Source organism: Halichoerus grypus, chromosome 5 (genome assembly GCF_964656455.1).
Source record: "Halichoerus grypus chromosome 5, mHalGry1.hap1.1, whole genome shotgun sequence".
Lineage (NCBI taxonomy): Eukaryota > Metazoa > Chordata > Mammalia > Carnivora > Phocidae > Halichoerus > Halichoerus grypus.
In genome coordinates this window covers 164,322,020-164,340,072 of record NC_135716.1, presented here as the reverse complement: position 1 = coordinate 164,340,072, position 18,053 = coordinate 164,322,020, and the positions used below count along the sequence as shown (strand labels likewise).

Sequence of the window (18,053 nt, the reverse complement as noted above, 5' to 3'; positions counted from 1 at the left end):
CCCGGGATCGAGTCCCACATCGGGCTCCCTGCTCAGCGGGGGGTCTGCTTCTCCCTCTGACCCTTCCCCTCTCATGCTCTCTGTCTCCCATTCTCTCTCTAAGATAAATAAATTAAAAAAAAAAAAAAAATGGGTATAGAGGAAATATACCACAACATGATAAAGGCCATATATGACAAACCCATAGCTAACATCATACTCAAGGGTGAAAACCTGAAAGCTTTTCCTCTATGATCAGGAACAAGACAAGAACTCCCATTCTCGCCACTTTATTCAACACAGAACTGGAAGTCCTAGCCATGGCAGACAAGAAAAAGAAATAAAAGGCATCCAAATTGTTAAGGAAGAAATAAACACTATTTGCAGAAGACATGATACTATTACAGAAAAGACCCTAAACACTCCACCAGGGCTCCTGGGTGGTTCAATTGGTTAAGCATCTGCCTTCGGCTCAGGTCATGATCCCAGGGTTCTGGGATGGAGCCCCAAGCTGGGTTCCTTGCTCAGCGGGGAGCCTGCTCCTGCTTCTCCCTCTCCCTCTCCCCGTGCTTGTGTTCCCTCTCTCTCTGTCTCTCTCTCTGTCAAATAAGTAAAATCTTAAAAAAAAAAAAAAAAAAAACTCCACCAAAAAAATCTATTAGAATAAATGAATTCAGTAAACTCACAGGATACAAAATTAATATACAGAAATCTGGTGCATTTCTATTCGAACTATGAGAAAGAGAAATTATGAAAACAATCTCATTTACAATTGCATCAAAAAGAATAAAACATCTAGAAATAAATTTAACCAAGAAGGTAAAAGACCTGTACTCCGAAAACCTGTAAGACGTTGATACAAGAAACTGAAGATGACACAAATAAATGAAAAAATATACCATGTTCACAGAATGGAAGAATTAATATTGTTAAAAATGTCCATATACAAAGCAATCTACAGATTCAATGCAATCCCCATCAAAATACTGAGTATTGGGGCGCCTGGGTGGCTCACTTGGTTAAGCGGCTGCTTTCAGCTCAGGTCATGATCCCAGGGTCCTGGGATCAAGCCCCACATCGGGCTCCCTGCTCAGCCGAGAGCCTGCTTCTCCCTCTTCCTCTGCTGCTCCCCCTGCTTGTGCTTGCTCTCTCCCTCTCTCTCTCTCTGTCAAGTAAATAAATAAAATCTTAAAAAAAAAAAAAAAATACTGAGTATTTTTCAGAGCTAGAATAATCCTAAATTTGTACAGAACCAAAAAAAAACAAAAACAAATAACAAAGAGCCCAAGCAATCTTGAGAAAGAAAACAAAGCTGGAGATATACTCCCAGATTTCAAACTATACTACAAAGCTATAATAATCAAAACAGTATAGCACTGGCACGAAAAAGACACACAGATCAACGGAGCAGAATAGAGAGCCAGAGACTGGTCAATTAATCTACAACAAAGGAGGCAAGAATATACAATGGGGAAAGAATATAATGGGGAAATAAACAAGACAGTCTCTTCAATAAATCATGTTAAAAAAACTGGACAACTACATGCAAAACTATGAAACTCACTCTCTTACACCATACAGAAAAATAAACTCAAATGGACTGAAGACCTAAATGTAAAGCCTGAAACCATAAAACTCCTAAAGAAAAACAGAGGCAGTAAACTCTTGGACATGAGTCTCCGTAATATATTTTTGGATTTGTCTCCTCAGGCAAGGCCCATCAAACTCCTAAAGAAAAACAGAGGCAGTAAACTCTTGGACATGAGTCTCCGTAATATATTTCTGGATCTGTCTCCTCAGGCAAGGCCCAATAAATAAATAAAACTACATCAAACTAAAAAACTTTTTCACAGTGAAGGAAACCATCAACAAAATGAAAAGGCAACCTACTGAATGGAAGGAGATACTGCAAATGATGTACCTAATAAGGGGTTAATTTCAAAATATGTGAAGAAACCGTACAACTCAACACCAAAATATCAAATGATCTGATTAAAAAATGCACAGAGGACCTGGATAGAGATTTTCCGAAGAAGACAAACAGATGGCCAATAGACACATGAAAAGATGCTCAACATAACTAATCATCAGAGAAATGCAAATCAAAACCAAAATGACATACCCCCTCACACCCATCAGAATGGCCAGTATCAAAAAGACAAGAGGGGCACCTGGGTGGCCCGGTCAGATAAGCATCTGCCTTTGGCCCAGGTCATGATCCCAGGGTCCTGGGATGGAGCCCCACATCAGGCTCTCTGCTCAACAGGGAGCCTGCTTCTCCCTTTCCCTCTGCCTGCCACTGCCCCTGCTTGTGCTCTCAATCTCTCTCTCTCTGCCAAATAAATAAATAAAATCTTAAAAAAAAAAAAAAAAGACAAGAAATAGGTGGCTCAGTCAGTTAAGCATCTGCCTTCCGCTCAGGTCATGGTCCCGCTCCTTCTGCTCCTCCCTCCCCCCAGGCTCGTCCCCTCTTGCGCAGGCAGGCACACTCTCTCTCTCAAATAAATAAATAAAATCTTAAAAAAAAAAAAAAAAGACAAGAAATAACAAGTGTTGTCAGGGATGTGGAGAAAAGGGAATCCTTGTGCACAGTTGGTGGGAATGTAAATCAGTACAGCCACTATGGAAAACAGTACGGACGTTCCTCAAAAAATTAAAACTAGAGGGGGCACCTGGGTGGCTTGGTCAGCAGAGCCTTCGGCTCCAGTCATCATCCTAGGGCCCTGGGACAGAGCCCTGCATCGGGCTCCCTGCTCAGCAGGAGTCTGCTTCTTCTCCCTCTGCCTCTCCCCCTCAACTCGTTCTCTCTCTCCCTCTCTCTCAAATAAATAAAATCTTTTAAAAAAAAATTAAAACTACAGGGGTGCCTGGCTAGCTCAGTTGGAAGAGCATGAGACTCTTGATCTCGAAGTCATGAGTTCGAGCCCCATGTTGGATGCAGAGATTACTTAAATAAACTTAAAAAAAAATAAAACTAGAAATACCATACAATCCAGCAATTCCACTTGTGGGTATTTATCCAAAGAAAATGAAAAAACTAATTCAGAAAGATATATACACCCCTACGTTCATTACAGCATTATTTATAATAGCCAAGATATGGAAACAGCCTAAGTGTCCACTGATAAATGAATGGATAAAGAAGATGTGGTATATATATACAATGGAATATTACTCAGCCACAAAAAAAGAATGAAATCTGGGGCACCTGGGTGGCTCAGTTGGTTAAGCATCACCTTCGGCTCAGGTCACGATCCCAGGGGCCTGGGATTAAGTCCCATGTCAGGCACTCTGTTCAGCGGGCAGCCTGCTTCTCCCTCTCCCTCTGCCCCCCCCACCGCCTGCTTGTGCACGCGCACTCTCTCTCTCACTCTCTAATGAATAAATAAAATCTTAAGGAAAAAAAAAGGAAATCTTTGCATTTGTGACAACATGGATGGTCCTAGAGGATAGTATGTTAAATGAAATCATACAGAAAAAGACAAATACTGTATGATTTCACTTATATATGGAATCTAAAAAACACAACAAACAAAACAAAGCAGGTTCATAAATACAGAGAACTGATAGTTGCAGGGATGGGGGGCCTTCGGGGGATGGGCAAAAAGGTAAATTAAGAAGTACAAACTTAAGAAGTAAGTCATGGGGATGTACAGTGTAGAGATTATAATCAATAACAGTGTAATAAGTTTATATGATAACAAATGGTAACTAGACTTATCATGGTGATCATTTCATAATGTATGTGTCAACTCACTGTGTTGTACACCTGAAACTAAAATGTCAACTACACTTCAGTAAAAAAATTAAAATTTAAAAATAAAAAATACACAGAGTGCCTGGCTGGCTCAGTCAGTAAAGCATGCAACTCTTGACTTTTGATCTCGGGGTCATCAATTCGAGCCCCACACTGGGCCTAGAGCTTACATTAAAAAAAAAAATTAAGCCTACAGAAAAGTGCCACCAGACACCTGTGATTCAGATCCTGGGTTTCAATCAATTATTAAAAAGGTAAAACCAGGGGCGCCTGGGTGGCTCAGTCGTTAAGCGTCTGCCTTCGGCTCAGGTCATGATCCCAGGGTCCTGGGATCGAGCCCCGCATCCGGCTCCCTGCTCCGCGGGAAGCCTGCTTCTCCCTCTCCCACTCCCCCTGCTTGTGTTCCCTCTCTTGCTCTCTCTCTCTGTCAAAAAATAAATAAAAATCTTTTTAAAAAATAAATAAATAAAATGTTAAGAAAAAGTAAGTAAAAATTAAATAAACAAAAAATACAAAGCACTGCCACCAGGGAAGAATTTCCATTATGTTTATATTTATACATTAGAGACTTATATACCTTTAAAAATCTTTAGGTATCCAAAAGAAATGAAAGCTATCTCCAGACAAAAACTTGTACGTGAATGTTCATAGCGTATGTTCGTAATAGTCAAAAAGTGGAAACAACCCAAAGGTCCATCAATCAATAAACAGATAAATAAAATGTGGTGTATACTTATAAAAAGAAATGAGGTACTGATACATGCTATAACATGGAAGGACCTTTAAAACACGATGCTAAATGAAAGAAGCCAGTCACAAAGGACTACATATTAGAGGACTCCATTTAATGATGAAATGTCCAGAATAGACAAATCCACACAGAGTAGACTAGTGGTTGCCGAGGACGAGAAGGTGACTGCTACTGAGGCACCTGGGTGGCTCAGTTGGTTAAGCATCGGACTCTTCATTTCAGCTCAGGTCACGATCTCAGGGTTGTGAGATCGAGCCCCACATCGGGCTCCACGCTGAGCACAGAGTCGGCTTGGGAACCTCTCCCTCTGCTCCTCTCCTCGCTCATGCTCGCTCATGCTCGCTCATGCTCTCTCTCTGTTTCACACTTTCTCTAGTCAGCTTAGGACACTCTCCCTCTCCCTCGGCTCCCTCTCCCATGCGTGCGCACTCTCTCTCTCAAAAAATAAATAAAACCTTTAACAAAAAAAAAGTGAATGCTACTGGGTATATTTTTTGCACGGTGATTAAAATATTCTAAAACTGACTGTGATATGGCTGGACAACTCTGTGAATATACTAAAAATCACTGAATTGTACACTTTAAATGGATGAATTATATATCAATAAAGCAATTAAAAAAAAGTCTTTAGGCCCTCAATTTCCATAAACCTAAGAATTTTCCTGATGAAATTCATAAAAACACTAAGAAGGGTGCTTTAACCATAAAAGAGCACTTACTAAAGGAAATAGACAAATCCACGTCTGCTAAATCTTCTGAAACCATTAAGAAGTCACTTTAAAATCAACAGTTCTCCAACATTACATGAAAAAAACACAGAAGAGCCTTCCTCTGAAAAAGGTGCAATAACTCTTCAACTGCAGGCTGTATCACCAATGCCATGTACATCCTTCAGGCCCAAGTTCTTTAGACAAATTTCCAAATATTAAGCTCCCAACCTAATACTGATCACTGACCATCACTCCTTACTACAGTGGTAGGCAGGGTGCAAACTACCAGAGCAGTCCAATGAGCAGAAGCCACTCTCTCATTACGTCTCCTTCCTATATCCAGAAAATGAAGAAACTAAATGTAAAAAATAGAGCAAAGAGGTCCAGAAATCCGTCAACAACAACAACAAAAACTATTATTTACCCTATCCTCAGCACTAACTACTCTTCTAGCAGTGTGTGGTCTGTCAGTCCTATCTTTCTCTATGAATGTTAAGCCATTTCCCAAGGGTGGATAGATTCTAAGCAAGTGCTAGAACTTTTGTTTTTTAAGTATTTTTTTCCACAATATGCAGAAGCATAATTCTGTAATTGGGCTCAGCCTGTAGAAAGTATTCAGCAAATGCTGCTGCCTGAGAGAAAACAGACACATGCACAAAAGATGTGTGCCTCTTCTGCAAGTACAGAGAAGTGTGCTGAGAAACAGTATCATATTACTTTACTTACAAAGCACTTCAAACACGTCCATAACTGAAATCTAAAACACAGCTCTTCCTAAATAACTGTTTTTCTCTAAGAATCTCATAATAACAAATTTAAAAAAAAAAAAAAAAAGAATCTCATAATTCATCACATTTCCCTCTTCTTTGGCCACAGGGACTCCAAGAGCAAATTCTATAACCCACCCCCCCTTCTGGTACATATTTATAAATTCTAAATTTACTCCCTTCATTTTCCTGACATACCCTTATTTTCCCATTGTTACATCTCATTACCACCTATTCTATAATTTTTTTTTTCTAATTCCACACCAAACACCTTGTGAAACAAAACAAAGATGTATCATAAACCTCAGCAAGTTGCTATCTAGGGGGCACATACAATCAAGTACCACACACAGTATTAGAGAAGAGCATCTGACTAAATGCTATTTTTTTTTTTCCACACTGGAACCTAATTCTTAAAAATGGAAAACAGTTCAGGGCGCCTGGGTGGCTCAGTCGTTAAGCGCCTGCCTTTGGCTCAGGTCATGATCCCAGGGTCCTGGGATCAAGCCCCGCATCAGGCTCCCTGCTCCTCGGGAAGCCTGCTTCTCCCTCTCCCACTCCCCCTGCTTGTGTTCCCTCTCTCGCTGTCTCTCTCTCTGAAATAAATAAATAAAATCTTTAAAAAAAAAAAAAAATAGGAAAACAGTTCTAAAAGTTATAGTCAAAGAAAGCCTGCTGATGATCCTTTTGACCAAGTACATAACGTTAAGTCTTTGTGAACTCCAAATATAATGAAAAAGACTCCAGGAGTACTGGTGTAAAACAAAATATGAAAGCATGGACTACTCAGCTTTAGAGTATGATGTTAACCAAATGGCAATGGCCCAAATGCTGAAACATCTAAGCAATCTACCCAGGAAGATAAGAGGCTCATAGTCTAACACAATCATTCAGCAGGGACAATAGAAAAGAATCTCCAGGGAATGACAAGATTGTCAGTATGGGGAATACTTGGGCTCCCTCCCAGTTTAACACAGTATTTAATAATTACAAATGCAAGTATTAACTCACAGTCATTGGAGAGTAAGACAGCCATATCAAGGGTGGGAGTCAAGATACCACTAAAAGATGACACCACCAAGTGAAAGAAAATGGGGGTACAAAGAGTCAAAAAGAAGGTTTATCCACTGACTTTTGCCTGGCTATCTAGAATTATCTCCCAATGGCTGTCAACCCTACGGTGGATACTGATCCATCCTAGAGCCAACAGACTACTAGCAAAAGTGAAAAAGATCTGTGAAGTTGTCCTCTAAATTTCCTTTCACCAAAACAGAGCTACCTACCTCTGCCCCTTAAAAACCAGTACAGAGGTCACACAGTTCAATTGGTCGACCCTAAAATTTTTTCCCTATTTCATCACTCACTTTATCTCACAGCAGTTTACAGAGAAAACAGATTTCACAATAAGAGAATAAAACAATCACAACAAGTCAAAGACTTGACCTTGGGTTTTGCATGACGAAACCTTTAACACTATTCAAAACAGAAGTTCTCAGGTTATAAAAATTACTGTTACAATAAATACACAAATGTTTTGTAGGCAAGATTTTTAAATGATACTATTAGTACTATTTAAAATTTACTTAGATAGGAAGATGTGTTTTCTAGTATTTTATAATATCCTGATCCACATCCATTGTCTTGTTTACTATGGGTATGTTTTACAGGCCAAAAAAACAAAATTCATGAGACTTCTTTCCCTCACTCCCCTCCAAAGACTTCAATTCGGCCCAAAAATGAGGCTTTGAAGTTTCTAAGTATGGCAAATACAATAATCTTAAGTATTAAAAGAAGTGACACTTGGGGCACCTGGGTCAGTTAAGCATCTGCCTTCGGCTCAGGTCATGATCTTGGGGTTCTGGGATGAATGGGGGTCCCTGCTCGGAGGGGAATGTGTCTCTCCCTCAGCTCATGCTCTTTCTCTCTCGCTCTCAATCTCTCAAATACATAAAAAAATCTTTAAAAAAAAATTTTTTAATAAATAAAAATAACTTAAAGTTTAATTTTAAACTTAAATTTTAAATAAATTTTAAAATATTTAAAATTAAATTATTTTAAATTGTAAATAAAGCTTGCAAGATTTTTAAAGTAGTGCATATCACCTCAACATATGTTCTCAAGCTGTTGTTTAAGTTTTTATTTTTTTTTTTTTTTTTTAAAGATTTTATTTATTTATTTGACAGAGAGAGACACAGCGAGAGAGGGAACACAAGCAGGGGCAGTGGGAGAGGGAGAAGCAGGCCTCCCGCAGAGCAGGGAGCCCGATGCGGGGCTCAATCCCAGGACCCTGGGATCATGACCTGAGCCGAAGGCAGACGCTTAACGACTGAGCCACCCAGGTGCCCCTAAGTTTTTATTTAAAGAGCCTCATGCCGATTATCTGTCAAAGTTTATACTTTGAAACTAAAACTTAAATATTTAAAAAAAGGCATATATATGATACACACACACACACACACACATTTAGGCACAGCTTAAAGAGCTCACTATTAAAAGAGGGGAAAACTAAGACACTAAGAGAATTTCTACATCAGACAGGAAAATCCTAACTTTAAAAGGTGGGAAAAAACTGATTGTTCATAAACAAGAATAACGATGAGAGAAATGGCTATAAAGTACTTGGAACAATAAATAGCTTCCTTCCCTCCAACACTGCTGGGTGGCATCACAGCCTGTGATAGTCTTTACTTTACCAGTTCACTGCTAAAAGCATTCTGCCAATTTGGCCTTAAATTTTGTTCCATTATGTCAGAAGGCCTTAAAAAAAAAAAAAGCTAAGGAAATAGGCCCACCAAACAGGAATTAATAGCCCAGGGGTTATGGCAAAATGTGCTGGCAAGCAGATCACTTTATATTGAGTCACTCTGTCTCAATATAGATAAGTTTCCCACAATTACTACGTAGAAAACACATGTAAATAAAAACAAATCTGGAAAAAAAATGCACTTTCGCACTACTGCTTCTGTGGAAAAAAGGCACTCTTGCAATTCTAGGAGAAAATTCAACATTATTTGTATTCTTCTCCTTATTATCAAGTTTATCATCTCTAAAATTCAAGCAAAATTATGGCCACTAATTCTCTGACCTCAGAGTGCTACTTTGTTGTTGTTGCAATCGCTTTGTTTGCTTTGGTTTAGTTTTTAAGGCTGGAACTATGGCGGCGGGGGGGGGGGGCAGAAATATAGAGAGAGCATGGGAACTGGAATCACAAAGACCTGATTTCAAAACCATATTCTACCTGGTAACTAAGCTTCAGTTTCTCATCTCTCAAAAAGGATATTACCTCCCCCATGACATTGTTCTGAGACTTAAATACAGGAAATATAGCCCAGTGCCTAAAATATAAATGCTTCTATCCCCATCAGTAGTTCCCATCTGACAGATCAAACACCTTTTTACTCCTCCAATTAGTAAGTGGCTGATGAGGGCAGTGATTCTCCGCTTAAAGATAAGCCCCTCCACTCACCTCTGCCTCACCTGTTGCCATGTGTTTCCCCGCAGGACAGCTGAGCTCTAAGATCTACCACTTTACCTGAGTACAAATCTGAAGAACTTATGGTCCTCCCTCATTCAATCAACACAAAAATTACAGACATCACCTGACAAAGGGGCATGAAAAACATAACAGTCTCTGCCCCGGAATAGTTCAAACTAAGATGAGATCAACAGCAAAACCAGTAAATTATAATACACTATAATGACTACAGAAGAGGTAATCTGTGTGTGGCCTACATCTGCAACACAGCAACTACCCTGAGTTTCTCTAACGCTCTTCATTATATCATGTGTCTGGCCCAACAGAACTGTGCTGTGATGAGTGCCAATTCCAAGTTGGTTCACTGATTTAGGCCCCTATGTATGGAACAGGCTTTACCATTTAACAGTAACTCCAGTTTGCTAACTGACCCAGATAAAACTGCTCAACAAGTCAGAAGTAGTTCCTTATGATAAGGCTCAGCATAAGACACAGCCCAGACTAAGCCTTCAATAAACACTTGTTGACTTGCACAGTACAACCAGATTTTAGATCTTAGAGCTCTGCCAAAAACCGACCTGGAGTTTGATTTTCCCACCCGCATAGGACAGGCGAGCACCTTGATTCTCTGTTAAGCTTTACCCAACAGCCTGTCATTAGAAATGCCAACACAAGATCTATAGTAGAGATTTTTCAAACCAATGTTTATGATTTCTAAACAATGTTTAGCCAAATAAGGCAAAGATTACAGGCCTTCCACATTTGCCCCTACACAGATACCATCCAAACCAAACACCTCCTCCTTAGGTCTCTCTCTGCATGTACAGCTGCCTACATCTCAAACTCAACATATACATTACCAAATTTAAATATCTTGTCCCCAAATCAGATACCCCTCTCTATTCCTTTTCCTCTATTACTTCATTTTCCCAGGGACCTAACATTTCTAATTCAGTCACCGAACTCTGTACTTCTCAGTCCCATAATTTCTTTTTCATTGCTCACACCAACCCTTACCCACTCTAATCTCTCACTGCCAACTCAATCTTCCCAAACACCACTGGATAAAAGCCACACATACACATTCAAAAACCCTGCAGCCTAGTGAATTAATAAATCTTAGTCTTGGCATTCAAGGCCCTTCTCTTTGTGACAATATCCTTTTCCTCCAATTTTATTTTAAAGCCAAAGGATTAGGGACTCATGTGTTTAATAGATTTCCTCTGAAGCTCTGTTATATGCCAAATTCTAGGGAATGGGATATTGAGGTGAATAAAATCTAATTCCCACCCCAAGACTCCTAGCAAATAGGAAAGAAATACAGTGCCTTAAAGATAAAAAGCACCCTGGGGCACCTATGTGGCTCTGTCGGTTAAGCATCAGAATCCTGATTTCAGCTCAGGTCATGATCTCAAGGGTTGTGAGATCAAGCCCTGTGCTGGGCTCTATTCTCAGCAAGGAGTCTGCTTGAGATTCTTCCTCTCCCTCTCCCTCTGCCCCTGCCCCCACTTGTGCTCTAAATAAATAAATAAAATAAAATCTTTAAACAAACAAAAAAGACAGAATGTGCCCTAAGTGCATAAGAAGCCCCACAGGGGCACCTGGGTGGTGTCTGGCTCTTGGTTTCAACTCAGGTCATGATCTCAGGGTCATGAGATCAAGCCCCACATCGGGCTCTGCACTCAGCATGGAATCTGCTTAGGATTCGGTTCCCCTCTTCCTATGCACCCCCCAACTCTCTCACCTTCTCTAAAATAAATAAATCTTTACAAAAAAAAAAAAAGCCCTCTATATGTCTAACTTCTTAGTGTCCCTCACCTACCTACACATAGTAGGTTCTAATAAAGCAGCACTAACGTTGAGGATTGTTCCAATAAACTAAAGACATATAATCAATGTGCTCAATAAATCTCGTGAATAAGAAGTAAATTCCACCTCTTCATTTCTACTATGGTAAAGAACCATGGCACACACGCTGCCTTTTTTGGAAGGGTCAGGGAAAGCACAACTGGAATTCAAATCTGCAGATGTGCTCGTACCTGATTTATTTCTGAAGCAGAACAGAAGCACCAGAGACCTAGTGAAAGATGTCCGTTCTTTCTGCTAGTCAGTACTCAGATATGGACAATATAAAATGAACGCTCTACAAATTCAATCTATATCCTATGTCAAAGAATAGCCTGATTAAAACATTCTAATCCTTTCGTCACTATGAGGAAGTTAGGAAACACAGATCAGGCAAAACTCTCTCCTCAGTAAAATATGCTGTGATTCCAGCTGTGGTTTTGGATTAGTAAAAGTAAGCATGTTAAAATTAACCAAACCCAACAAGTGCTTAGAACAAGAGGACAAAGATGGTTGAAACCTAAAAGCCACAACCACTCCTCTCTGACACAAAACATCAAATATACCAGTTCCATTTCAAATAAATTTCACTTGAGCAGCTAATTTGTTATCAACTTCCTAGTACCTTCAACTATAATATCTTAAAAAACAAAAGTCACCCACACCCAACAGGAAAGGCTTTGAAAATATGGATGCAGCCTATAAACAGCCCAAACAATTCTTAAAAGAATACATGGCAAAGGGAAAAAAGTATTCTTGGTTTAAAAAGTATGTATGAGGGGCGCCTGGGTGGCTCAGTCAGCCAAGCGTCTGCCTTCGGCTCAGGTCATGATCCCTAAGCAGGGAGCCTGCTTCTCCCTCTGCTTCTCCCCACTGCTCATGCTCTCTCTTGCCACCTCTCTCTCTCTAATAAAATCTTAAAAAAAAAAAAAAAAAGTATATGTGAAAATGTAGCACATGCCCATTAAAACAGTCTTTTCTTAAATGAATTGGTGGTTTACTATTTAGCACCAGAATGATAAATGACCCAGTAACAATATTACAACATTTATCCTTTAAAACAAATGACTCTTAAGTTTAGACCAAATGAAATTAGCAATTTAGGCTTTTAAAGACATTCATTGAAAGCACATATCCTAAGTGAACAGAGATTATAAAAGAGTTTCAAAGCTGAAATAGTGAACTTTTTTTTACCTGATGTTCTGCATGAATGTTATCCCCAGTAGGCCATCGATGTTTGCTATTATTATAGCCGCCTCCACCACTGCCTCCTCCCCCAAGCTGCTCACCATGCTGCCTCTGAAAGAAGTAGTCCACCATAGCGTCGTCTTGGGAACGGCCTGCAACTCCTATGGATCCTGGGACAGGGCTGGAGTGTGTCCCAGCTGCAAGAGCCTGATTTGCAGCTGGTTGTGGCTGCGCTTGCGACCCTGTTCCAGATGTCAAAACAACAGGCATGTTGGGATTAGCTGGTTCTTGAGGGTGATGTTTCAGGTGGGGGCTGAAAGAGTCCTGCCAAAGCACTGCTTTTCTCTTCAAGACACATGCAACGCTCATTCCACCAACACCTAAGGACAAAGAGGTTACAAATGTTTAAAATTTGCGTTTCTTAAAACATAACTTGATATATACCAAGACAAAAATATGAGCCCCATGTCTTTTGCAATACCACATCTACAACCAATTTCTACCAAGTAGCTAAGCGTTTTATAATATATACACAATTTTCCAAACTGAAACCTCTATTGTTAAGTTGCTGAATATGTGCAGGTGTGGAAATAAATGTAGTTGGCTGGTGGCAGGCAATATGACAAGGTACTGAGATCAGAATTCAATACAGCAACTTCAGGAAAGCTTATGTTGTTACCAAACCTAATAATACAGAATTGGACTTCAATCAAAGGCCCCTCTACCCAACTTATTTACACCTTAAGCCAATTTTGCAGATACTTCTGAAATGAACAAGAGCTCTATAAAATATCACTTTACAAGTCAAGCAGACATAAACCAATAAACCAAACAAAAATCCAAACTCCATATATAATTAGCAATGACTCACTGTCTAAAACTTGAAAAGATCCTTTAAAATGTACAAACATATTCATAGGATGCTCCTTGAAGAAACAGTAAGGCCCCCTGACCAAAAACAGCAACAGATGTTCTTAGCCTGAACCTTTTTAGCCGCTGGTGGGGGGTGGGGGGTGGGGAGGAGAGGCGGGGAGTGTCAAAATTTTTACGAATAATTTACAATTGTAATCACATCATTATTCCATTATAAACAGGATGAGACCAACCAAGTTCAAACAGTTTACTAGTGTAGAAAGCCTCACTGTAAAAAAAAAGACACTTCAGTAACAATTGTGTGGCAAATATACTACAGACAGTATCTTATCAGTCCTACTTTACAAATGAAAATGCTTAGCTGGCTCAGACTGTGGAGCTTGCGACTCTTGATCTCGGGGTTGTGGGCTGGAGCTCCAAGTTGGATGTGAAGATTACTTAAAAAATAAAATCTTTAAAAAATAACAAACAAATCTGTTTTGCACCCAAGCTTAGTTCTTTCTATCAACCCCTTGCTACTCCCCTGCTACTCCCCAGTAAATCAACACAGATACTATTTCTCTCACTTGCACCACTACTCTTCTCTGGAACAAAGAATCTTCAAAATGTTACTATGAAACATTACTATTTAAATTTCTTAAAATCAAAAGCTACATTTGTACATAATATAGAACATCTGTCAGCCTGTGGGTGCTTAAAAAATTGCTACAAAGTAATTAATCAGTTACCTATTAGACTACACCTGTCTATACTCTCCGGAGTCTAATTTCAAGGCTATCAATTTAATAGTCCACTGCTACAAATGCCTTCTCTCTCTCTACCAAGCCCTACTGTAACATTTCAAAAACAGATTCATAAGATTTATGAGAAATCTATTAAGTTATTTCTTTACAGTATTAAGCCTCCTGATAAAGAATTGCTTCTCACAATTCATGTTCTGAAGCCAGAAGACACAATGGAATCTGTAATTTATTCAAAGCCTAATTTGGAAATGCCTAGTTTCAGTTAACAATTCCAATCCATCAGAATCTTACTAGAGTAGTGGGTACTCTAGCTTTCTAGACTACAGTTTCTGCTTTCATGAATAGAATCATGTTCTTGCTTAAGTACCAAAACCAAAAAGTCATAGCTGTGTTTACCATAGGCCTTTGCAAAGTGCCAAGCAGCCTAATAACCTCCCGTTTGATTTTCAAAAGAATTAATTGCCCTTTTTTATGGAGGTATAACTGACACATAACATTGTATTAGTTTTCATGAGTGCAACATAATGACTGGATATGTGTATACACTTGAAATGATCACAATAAGTCTATTTACCATCCATCACACCATACAGTCATTACCCTCTTATTACCAATAGTAGCCAGTCCCATTTTCTTCCACGAGGGAATATCAATGTAACAGTCTGTTCTAGAGCAAGCCAGGAATCCCAAAACCTAAGTTTTACCACTAACGCAGCAACCTCTCTGAGCCTGTTTCCCCACCTAGAACATAGAAGAAATGCTTTCTCTAGGACTCACAAGTTTTTTTTTTTTAAATCAAAATAAAATGATATAAAACTTTTTGGTAACTTTAAAGTCACCACGCTGAGACCCCAGGCATTCAGTTACCACCAGTTAAGGCAATGAAGCTCCAGTCCCTAAGAGGGTTCCTAAAATAGCAAATGCAATCTTCACTGAAATAAAAGATTTGCCACAATACTTTTCTAACAAAGAATTTCCATATGAAAAAGGTTTACCTCTGAAACTCACAGAACACTACTACAGTCTAACCAAGGGGTTGGGGAGGGGAGAGGAGTTCCCATAAAAAAGTTCGAACAAAACAATTGGCTTTTGTAAAGCTATCTGGATGCCCTAAGACTTCCTGCTTTACCTAATGAGGCAAGGCAGTTTCTCAAACAAGAGAAAACCTGGCAGAAGGGACAGTTCTGAAAGTGAGCAAATACCTAAGCAATTAACATGTGTCTTGGGCAGTTGTGTAATATCTTGGCAACTACAGCACAAAAATTAAGAAATCAGTCACTTAAATTAAATCACAAAACATTTAAATTGCTGATGCCTTTTAGAGAACTCTCACAGCCCACTAAAAGGTTATGTGTAGCATTTGAAATGTGACTTTTTTTACAAATAGCAATTATAAAAATATTTTAAGCAACCAGAAATAAGTGCTGATTCTAGTTACTCTTCCAAAGTTTTCAAACTGTCCATCAAAGTGTTTGTTTTTTTTGGTTTTTTTCTGGAATATCACTAATAGATTTTATTTCAAGCAAAGCAGCACGGTTTAATCTCTCCACCACTCACCTTTTTTTTTTTTTAACTAAAATGCTTAGTTTAAAAGGTGTTTATTTTTTTGCCACACTGAAAGAAAAAAAAAAAACAAAAACCTCTGTGGTCATAAATTTACTTTAAAGCAGTTCATCTCAAACCCAAACTAAACTTCAAACCCAACTTCAAAAAGCTGTGGCCTTGGACAAAATAAATTCAATTGTGGCTAAGGCGAAATACGAATTCAAAGTTCAAAATCCAGTGAATATTTCCCAAAGATCCAGGTAAACAATCAACAGCCCCAAAAAGTGTTTTATAAAGTTAAAATTAGCAATGAGTCAAAATGTTTACTTTGTTTACGAAAAGTGCTTTGGGAGCCACGTATCTTGGCTTGTTTTGGTGAGTTTACAAACAAAAAGCTAAAGCTACAAGCCTATTGTTTCAGAAGTAAGTGACTTTAAAACAGAACCCCAAAAAACCTTCCATAAACTCTCATTCTTAATCCCAGGAAGAATAGGAAGTGAACGGATTGGGTATCGACAACTAAAAACAGTGTTTTCTCAATTAGACAATGAAGAGTAACAATTCCTCAAGTTATGGGGAGGATAAAACCTTCCATAATGCGCTCGCTCTCGCTCTCTCTCTCTCGTGTGTGTGTGTGTACACGCGCGCGTCGGGGGGTATGGGGGGGCTCTAGTGGGGGGAAAAAGTTACAGGAGCTTATTTCTCACTTGACATGGGAGTGGTACTGACAAGTATAACAAACGATGTCTGTTTACCAAGAACGTCTGTGAGGACTAAAACTATGTGGTACTGCGTATCTGTTTTCCTACTACCGACGGGTGAGCCCCTCTTTGAGTTAAGACAGACACTCACCAACACAGGGAGGCTCAAAGAGGAAGAACCCACCAAAACCCAAGCTCTCACGGAAACAAAAGGCCACAAGCACCCAGGAGACTAAAAAGCGATCTGAAACTTCCTGATCGCCACTTCTCCACATTTAAGGCTCGCAAAGTTCCCCCATGGTGGGTCTCGCCTGTAGACAAGGGCCAAGGCTGTTCCTAAAGCGATTTATTGTTCCTCCTGCTTCGGCGCTGCCACGGAAGCTCAAGAAGTCGAAGAAATCCAGGGTGGCCCAGAATTACACTTCATGGCCACACAGAAGACTCGCGGCTTCGCAAACCCATCAAAAAAGCAACCCGAATGGCAACATCAATCTTCGGGGGCTCCAACGGGGCCGAGCAGAAATGTACAGGCACGTCTATGCCCTGGGCCCGGGCCTAAACCCTCGGCATTTTCCTCGCTTCGACCCCGCTCCCCACCCCCTCCCTCCTTTGATAACAATAGGGGCCTTGCTGCTGACTCCAAAACATGTACGAGGAACAGCGAGTGAAAAGCCTCAGCCAGGGCCCCGGGCGGCTTTTCTAAAGCCCTTCTCACCCCCACAACCGCTCTCAAACACCAATACAAAGGGACAATCTGCTCGCTGGGGGTCCGGAGCAGCGTTTGGGGCCGGCAGGGTGCGGATACTCACGGGCGGAGCGGTAGGATGAAGATGGATTTCAGCCCCCCGATCTTCTCTCTCCGGCGCTCTCGCTCCCCCTTACCTTTCACTCCGACAACATGGCGGCCCACTGGGGACGGGGCTGGCGCGGTGCATCCTGGGATAAGCTCTGGCCCCGGCTCCGGCGGTGGCAGCGGCATGTGCGGAGAAGGCAGGCGGCTCTGGAACAGGTTGCCTGGTTGCCATGCCAACCCAGGGCCTGTGTGAACTTGGGAAACTCGCAGGCAACACAACCGCTGCGCGCGCGAGTGCCCGCCCGCTAGGCGAGCGCGCGCCGTCGCGAGCAGAAGGCGGGGTCCCGCACCGGCACTGGAGCGCCCGCGGTGCTCGCGGGGCCCAGCCACGCGCGGCACGGAGCAGGGCCCGGGGGCCGGGCAGGGGCGCCTCGCCGGCGGGCTAGGAACGATAGACGCAGCACCGCCCGCCCCCGCGCGCTCCCAGCTTCACCGCCAGATTGCACCAGCCTCCGGGGTTAAGGGACGCTTGCTTACTCGCTCGGCTCGGGCTGGGCAGGTGCTGGCTTCTAACCCCTGGGCTGCAGCTTTCTGGCTCTGGGGCCTTATTTAATCTTCCTGCCTCCATCGCCCCATTTGGAGAACGAAGAGGAAAATGAGAACGGCTACTCAACAGAATTGCCGTGAAGATTAAGTTAAATAATGTGGCTTGTTATTCCTTTTAAAGATGTCCAGCGCTTGGTACAGTGCCTGTAAACGGGACCAATGCATAATTTTCAGGGTTCCGTGCAACGGGAAGGTGCGGAGCCCCTTGTTCAAAATTGTTAAGGAATTTCAAAACTGCTGTAGCAGAACAGTAAACTAAAACCAAAGACATAAAGCCGACCCTGTCTGTAAGCACTCAACCAGTGTTCGCCATTGTCATA

The 18,053-nt window shown here is 40.9% G+C and overlaps 1 protein-coding gene across 19 annotated transcripts in view; it reads right to left on the bottom strand.

Moving 5' to 3' along the window:
* The window catches only part of PUM1 (pumilio RNA binding family member 1), a 137,327-nt gene extending 119,922 nt beyond the window's left edge, over nt 1–17,405 (bottom strand). For 5 of the 19 annotated variants that reach the window (XM_078073500.1, XM_078073507.1, XM_078073504.1 and 2 more), the window contains exons 1-2: nt 17,217–17,393; nt 12,479–12,852 (exon numbers count right to left, since the gene is read on the bottom strand). In XM_078073500.1, coding sequence (XP_077929626.1) covers nt 12,479–12,852; nt 17,217–17,313 — 471 coding nt within the window. In that variant the 5' untranslated portion in view covers nt 17,314–17,393. Of the gene's footprint in view, nt 1–12,478; nt 12,853–17,143 lie in introns of all 19 variants that reach the window. The other 14 variants (XR_013448292.1, XR_013448294.1, XR_013448293.1 and 11 more) reach the window with 8 other exon arrangements.
* Between the last annotated feature and the right edge of the window lie 648 nt (nt 17,406–18,053).